Source organism: Buceros rhinoceros, unplaced genomic scaffold (genome assembly GCF_000710305.1).
Source record: "Buceros rhinoceros silvestris isolate BGI_N320 unplaced genomic scaffold, ASM71030v1 scaffold1201, whole genome shotgun sequence".
NCBI lineage: Eukaryota > Metazoa > Chordata > Aves > Bucerotiformes > Bucerotidae > Buceros > Buceros rhinoceros.
In genome coordinates, this window is record NW_010394584.1 from 6,336 (window position 1) to 14,173 (window position 7,838).

Below are 7,838 nucleotides of genomic sequence, written 5' to 3' on the forward strand. Positions count from 1 at the left end.
AAGAGAACAGCCTCCACGCTTTGCTCAGCCTGGAACGTTTGAGTTTGAGTATGCTTCACGGTGGAAGGCTCTTGATGAGATGGAAAAGCAACAGCGTGAACAGGTTGACAGGAACATCAGAGAAGCCAAAGAGAAACTGGAGGCAGAAATGGAAGCAGCTAGACATGAGCATCAGCTAATGCTGATGAGGCAAGGTAAAATTGGATAACATACTACTATTAAATTTGGTTTATCACAGATTTGCTTTGCGTAGCGTATTGAGCTGTATGTTAAACTTAGAGATTTTGCCAGACACTATTGAATTAAATGCATTGAACTGAGAAAAAGGAAAGTAATGTTTCTCCTTATGCATATTACTTGATGATTTGTGTGGATGGAATAAGAAACTGAGAAAGGGGTGATTGTCTGGATATGTTTTTTTCTTATCTAAATAGTTTTATATAAAAGAAACTCACACTCATAAATAAAATCATTTGCTTTTTTGATGTTTCTTATGGTGCTAGATAGGACTGTTTGTGGGCATGTGCTTGTACTTCGTCTGGCTGTTCTGTGTATCTCTGATAGGATTTTAAATATTCCAGTAACTAATGCCAGCTGAGAAGTCTGATGTGTGAATAGGATTCTACTCAAAATAACTCACAGTTGTCATGAATTTCAGTTGTTCTTGAAATTTTAAGACCATGTATCCCTCTTTTGTAATCGTTTGGACATTCTGTCTTCTGCTAGTGTTGGGAAGAAAAAATTAGTGCAACAGTTGCTTTCAAGCTCCCTCTTTAAGAATGGAGCTGAGTGGAGCTTGAGTTTCTTGGGTAGAGAGGACACTAGCAGGTTGAGTATCTGGCACTTCCTACTTGTTAGCCCTCTCCCCCAAATAGGTTTTTCCCAAAGTACTGTGGACATGCAATCAGTGCTTTCCAGTTCAGAGCTACTGATCTTTTTAATTCCTTCTAAATTGCAAGACTTGGTGGATAAAAAAATATATCGCAGACCTGTTGGAAAGGATCTCAAGGTTTGTTGCTTGAATGAAACACTGAACTGAGGTTTTTTCTTTGAAATCTTAATTTACTGAGATTGTGGCTACCAAAAAAATTCTTATCCTTTAGAGTGTTAGATCATAAGACAGTACAGTAACTAGGTTGGTAGGCTGAGTAAGAGTGACTTGTTTTGAAGGGATTTGAACTTCTTGAGATTCTAAGTGGTGAATGCATTTCAAGACTTAACCACAAGTAACTCATACAAGCTGTCTGCTGCAATTATTTGGCTTTACTTAATGCTTTCTCATAAGAAAGGACATTTCAGTCAATAGTATGACGTGCCTGTGTGAGACTCGTTTATCTTAATTTTTTCTGCTGAATTGAATGATAGGGATTAGGGTTTTCACCGAGTTGGTGGAATTAAACTACCTAAATGCTTGGGTATATTGAATGTAAGCACATCATCTTTTAAAATCTGTTTTAAAACATTTTCATAACTGGAAAAGAGATTAAAAGGCACATTTTAATTTTTTTTATGTACTTAAATCTACTGTAGCTGAAAGCTGTTATTACGAAAAACTCTACTTGGCTTGTTTTTTCTGAATAAGTGTACTTCTAGTGTGAAACCATACTGGACATACAAGATCTTGTATTGAAATACAGAGCATGATAAAAAAACCCTATTTTGACATGCCAAATAGCTATTGCAGCAGCTGAAGAGACAACTGTCAAGTTTCTTCTTGGTTTACAAGCAAAAAATGTTAAAGCATTTGGTTTGCATGTAAGCATAGGTGTATCTTCCAGATGAAGAATGTGAATGTTATAATGTAATAACAATGCCTGTAATACACACTACAGCTTCCCCTTTCGATTAGACACACATTTAATTGTGTGTACGTGTGACTGATATTGGTAGAGATGGTTCAGTGCTTGAAATACAGGTTTGATAATTTTACCATTGACTTAACTAATTGTTAGTATTTGACAGTGCTAATTATCCAGTTCTAGAACTTACACACTAATTTTTTTTAGAATTTATCCACCTGTTGCATGTATTTGACAGCAAGGTTAGGGATTACTTTTCCTTAAATGATCATGCATTAAGCATGTTTTAAACTGAGACGAGATGAGAGTGGCCACTAGAACATGAATGGTTTTGGTGTTAATATTCCAGTGACGAAACATGCTTCTTGTTTGCGATTAAACTTTTGAGGCATCAGAACATAGAATTAATATTTTTGTGTGAGGGGTAAGCTAACTAGAGTCAACATACTCCTGCAGGTGAAGGCTTTATAAAAATTGCTTTTTTGAGAGCTAGTAGAACTTGAATTAGAACATGCTGGCTTAAGTTCGGAGGTTTTTGTGGTATGATATTAATACTGAAGGTAGACTTCGTTCTTTTGCTGTGTGTAATTTTTCACTCTGAAGTGTCGTGTTTTGACAGCTTGAGAGGAGTAATTTGTAAAGCAGAATACGTGTTTCCATGTGTAAGTAAATTGGCGTGGTTTCTGATCTGCGTATTGATGGTATGCTTCAGACTTCTCTAAATATTCTCTCATAATGGTGGTTAAATAGTTTATGAAAATACTGGAAAATATGAATGAATCTAAACAGAAGTTTCATTCTTTATCAGATATATGGAAGCTGGGCATTTGTTTTCCATTTTTCGAACCTGAAAAATCAGCAGCTACACCCATTTAAAAATCTTTTTAAATTGGGTATTCCTGCTTGTAGGATTAACTTCCGAGATAACACTTTCACCTTCTGCTCTGCAGAAGTTTGAAGTTATAATGAAGACTTTGCCCCTTTTTAAGCAGAAGGTGCGGAAGCTACTAGTAAAGCTTTTTTCCCCACATCTGCTTTAGTGCAGGTTTTTTCTATTCAGAGAAAGAGCCTGTGTCCAGTATATGTCAGTCCAGAATTACCACTACTGTAGTTCTTTTAATGTGAATGGCTCTGTGCATGGCCCAAACCTGTAGATTGGTATTTTCATCCAGCTGGTAAGGCTTTGTGCCAAGGTTCTGCATTGTCAAATGGTACTGGATCATAAATTGATATGCTGAACTGTAAAATTCAGTTTCAGAAAAGGCAATGATCTGAACTGTGCTGTGGAAAACAATTAAGAGAACACTGGGAGAAGTAGAACTCTACACCTTAAAAGGAGGAGTAAATTATACCTTTGTAGCAATTGGGAAATCCTGTGCCGGTGTATTAACATGAGAAAAAGAACTGAAATGGAAAAATGTTTTGCTGCAGTGGACAATGTTCAGCATAGAATGGATCTGTTCTTGATCTTAGTAATACCTTGAAACAACAGAAAAAAGTGCACTTGTACTCTGAAATCAATCTAAAGGGTATTAAAAAAAAATTACCAAACAAATGTGCTTTGGTGCTCCGCGAGTAGGATAAGTGTCCAGGCTTTCTATGGCAAGCCCAGTTGGAAAGAAGCCGTCCCCAGACTTTGTGATTTGAGTGACTCTTCAGTATAATCACATGCTACTGAAGTGTGAAATGTGTTAATTTTGCAGAAGAGATTGGAAAAGCAAGCCTGCAAAATGTGCTTGAGGAAGGACTTCTAATGTCAATAAGGATGCTGTGAGAGTAAAAATCTGATAATCTTCTTTGTTAGAAAAGAAAACATGATATTTTGGTGAAATGTACTGGTCATTGTAGTTGGTTTTGGATATTAAAGTAAAAAGTTAAATTGTAATAATACATGCTGATGCAAGTTTGAGGAAAGTGATTTGCATGACTAAAAAGATGCTTCAATTAGTGCAGTGAAGAAATGCATCGAGAAATGTGTGAAGTAGTTGAACTAAAGCATAAAAAGGCATACAGCAGGTGGTATAGTGGAAAGTTTCTGATAGTGTCTCTAAATAATGTCATGTGGCCGATATCCTATGAAGATAGAAGAGGCAAACAACTGCTTTCTAACAAAAGATAGATTTAATATTCATTGAAGAAAGCATAAATATCCAAGCAGAAGTCAATAATGTGACTGGTCAGAAACTAGTACAGCAAAAGTAATTACTATTACTACGCTGCTTTTTAAGAGGATATGGCTGTTCCCTTTCTGTAGCGTTAAAAAATTAGTTGTTTTGAAGTCGCTGTGAGCAGGGTCATAGATAAACCTCTGTGGAAGCTTGGATTGCACACGCTTGAAGCTCTTACCGCTTTTTTCTTACGTGTGCCATGTAGTGTTCCGCAGTAGGTAGAGTGTAAGCCCATATGTATTGTTCTAGTTTTCTTGCTAGTGTGACTAGCAGTACACAGCATTGTGAGAAAATCGATGCCTTTCCCTAGATGTGAAACCAGAATGTGATTTAAGTATTTGAGATTTTTTTTCTTTTCTTTGACTGAGGACTTGAAATTCCTGTTTCCATTATCTGCTTTGGAGACTTTGCCAGTCCTCTGTCTTTCCATGTTTCTGTGAGCTGTGGATCCAGTGTCGTGTACTTTCATATACTAGAGTTAGCTTTATGGGAATAAACTAGTGAAATATGTTGAGCAACTTCTTTAAAAATTGAATTTTAGAACTGTCATCTGGCAGTGATAACAATTTTTTGTGTTGACGTATTGTTGATCGGCAACTTTTATCTTTATTACTTTTTTAATCCTGTTAGATCTCATGAGACGTCAAGAAGAATTGAGGCGTTTGGAAGAACTTCGAAATCAAGAACTTCAAAAACGCAAGCAGATACAATTGAGGTATTTTGTCTTCTACTGTGCAAAGGTTGTGGCATGCAGCTGCTGTGAACCTGTGTGACTTCAGAAACCTAGCTTGTAGAGCTTGCTTTTGACATAAAATGAAAATGCTTCTGCTGCTGAAAAGTTGCTTTTCAACTGTGTGTGTGTGTGATGTTTCTGTTAATGTTGTTAAACAGAAAATTGAACTCGTATGTTAATATAAAAGAATGCTTCCAAGTATTTCTTGACTTTTTTTTTTTTAAATTACGATTTATTTCAGTGCTGCTAGTTCTGTTGTACACTTTGGAACTTTCTAAGTACTATAGAAATGTCCTAAACTTCTTTGTATTATTTATTTTAACCTCGTGACAGAAGCTTAGGTCTAATAGAGCTGTAGTGGGTATGAAGGTGATTCCAAGATTTATGGGCAGGTGATCAGTATGTGGAATAGTAGCATTGCAAATTTATAGTCTTGACATGACATTTTTGTGGGTATTTTTGTTTGGTATTGTTAATATTGTTAAATATTGCAAACAATTTTTCCTTTAAGATCTCAGTCATACAAGTATTTGTTCTCATGGCTCTGCTGAATTTTAAGAAAATAGACATAGTATCATCATGTCGGTTGAGGTTTATACTTGTAATGTTAAATACCACAAAAAAAATTAGATGAGGAAAAAGTCAAAACACAAACAGCTCTGAGTTAAAAATGTGTCAATACTTTTGGCAGTATTAAAATGTTTTACTCTATAGTGACTTGTTAAAAAACTGGAGTATTTTAACCTGCTTATCAATATATAGCCAGAACAACTGGTATAGAATGTCCTGGCACTGTAATTACCTGTATTCCAGTTTAAAAACAAACAAACAAAAAGATCAAACCATAAAACAAACCCGAACAAAAAAAGCCTAACACCTTTAATTATATCTATTCCACTTGATTTGAATGAGTGCCTTACACTATGTAAAAAAAAAAAAAAAAAAAAAAAAAAAAAAAAAAAAAAAAAAAAAAAAAAAAAAAAGCCCAAAACTAATTAGACCAATTTTGTTTATATGCTTGATCTTATTTCCTGAGACTGTGTACAAGCCTGAACAGGTCAAGAGTATAAGATGACATAGGTTTTGAAAAATATTCTAGACATGAAGAAGAACATCGACGACGTGAAGAAGAGATGCTGCGCCAGAGGGAACAAGAGGAATTACGACGACAACAGGAGGGAGGATTTAAGCCAAATTTCATGGACAATGTAAGTAAAATTCTGTGATGAAAGTCCAAATCGAAAAACATTTATTTATGGTAATAGTTCTATATACTAGCTATGATCTTTTTGTTTACTGTTTTTCATTATGCCATTGTTCTCATGAGTGGAGTGGCACAAATTTAGTAGTGTAGTTATTCTCTCGTACGGTGGCATCACTGTTACTTTGCTACAAGCTGATGCTGTAACATTCAGTTGAGTGAGAGTGTTCAGATAGTAATTTGCCTTTTTTATTTGGGAATGAATTTTTCCAATAAAATAATGGGATTTTTCTGAGTGGGAGGTCATGGGAATAAATTACGTTTCCATGACAATGTGCCCCGGTTTGACTGAATGTTTAAGTTTTAAACTAGTTCAGGCTGTTAGATTTCCTTTGGTTTATGCCTAACTGACTAAGAATACTATACTTCAGAACCAAACCAGGCAGTGTTAACTTCATACAGAACCTAAAACCACTCTCTCCTTTGACTCTACTGTAAAACTGGATGAAGAAAACCTTAAAATATTGACTAAAGGAGACCAAAAAATTAAAAAGGTGGAAAAAAAATTGTCCTCTCCTATAATTTCTACATTATTTATATTAATAATTTAGGTGTATTCTGCCTGTGAAGACTCGTCTTCAGGACTAGATAAATGGTGGTATCACAGGAGGCAGCTTCTAAATTTTTGTGACGGGTTTATTTTGATGAGGATTTTTTTTACCAGAATTTTTTTGTATTTTGAATGCTTTAGTTTCATGTGAGAAGGCTACCTCTTAACTGTTGCAGCTATTCATAGTGAGGAAGGAATAAATAATGCTCTTTTATGTTACCATAACAAATGTAGTCTGTGGGAGGGAATTTTGCTCCCCTGCAGAGGTACAACTTGATACGTAAATTCAAAATAAACTGCTGGCTTCTCAGCTACTTTCTGATACTGTGTTTTGTGGAAGAAATACCTGTATTACATTCTATACCGTAACATTTTCTGTAGGGCTGAGAAGAATGTATTATGTTCTGAGACATCCTAAGAAGTTAGAAAATAAAAGATTTCCTGTCCTCAGCAGGACATCTTTATTCCCATTCTCTGCCCCGTAGCGTTCATAGAAAAGATGGGGAGAAAGCAAAATTATTCCTTTCATGTTACTAACATCTATTGGTTGAATTTGCTGATTGTCTTTTGAGAAACTTGCAGCCAAAACTGGTCATCTATTTCCATATGTGCTCACCTGTCTTTTCTTCAGGTTAATGAAGATCAGTTCAAAACTCATAATGTCCTTTAGTGATTCCCACGTATTATTAAACTTACTTTGTGAAATAGCATGTAATGATTGTCTGACATAATTTAGAAATAGCACTTATTGACTTCTGTAATGTCAAATATGAAATTTCATATCCCTTTAATATCTTCACGTAACATCTTTTGGGGTCACCTGATTTTCTGACCTCATACACTACCTGTCAGTCCTCCTGTGGCTGATCTGTGAGACATGTTACTCACTGCAGAGAGCTGCAGGAAGGGAAAGCTGGGGAGCCGGCCCATAGGCTTGCGATGACAGTAGCTCCCTCGGATTCCATTGCTGTTAGGAGATCGAGGCCTCTATACTACAGCTTGGGGTTCTGGGCAAAACTAGATAATGTTGGCCATAGCAACCTCTGCTGGTTTTCTTGCAGCTGTCTTGGAATAATGTTACTGGGCTGTGGTGCTTGAATTGCTTGCCACAGTTTGGCCATCCTTGTGCTTCTCTGCATCTTTGAATTCCAAACTCCTTGTAAATAGAAATTGTTCAAGTTGGTGTGCTAAACGTGGCAAAAAAGTGTCATAAAGGAAGAGGAATGGTTCAAATGGAAAGCACTTCAATCACTGCATAGTTTTTGTGACTTCTATACAGTCAACTTTTTGGGGAAGGGTGAATGTGGAAGAGCGCTTTGGAAGAGCG

At 36.0% G+C, this 7,838-nt stretch overlaps 1 protein-coding gene across 1 annotated transcript in view; it reads left to right on the forward strand.

The window, feature by feature from the left end:
• The window catches only part of PSPC1 (paraspeckle component 1), a gene marked incomplete at its 5' end in the record, with an annotated part of 39,263 nt that overhangs the window by 6,331 nt on the left and 25,094 nt on the right, over positions 1 to 7,838 (forward strand). The window contains 3 exons of the mRNA XM_010145249.1: positions 4 to 194; positions 4,598 to 4,682; positions 5,800 to 5,908. Coding sequence (XP_010143551.1) covers positions 4 to 194; positions 4,598 to 4,682; positions 5,800 to 5,908 — 385 coding nt within the window. The remainder of the gene's footprint in view (positions 1 to 3; positions 195 to 4,597; positions 4,683 to 5,799; positions 5,909 to 7,838) is intronic.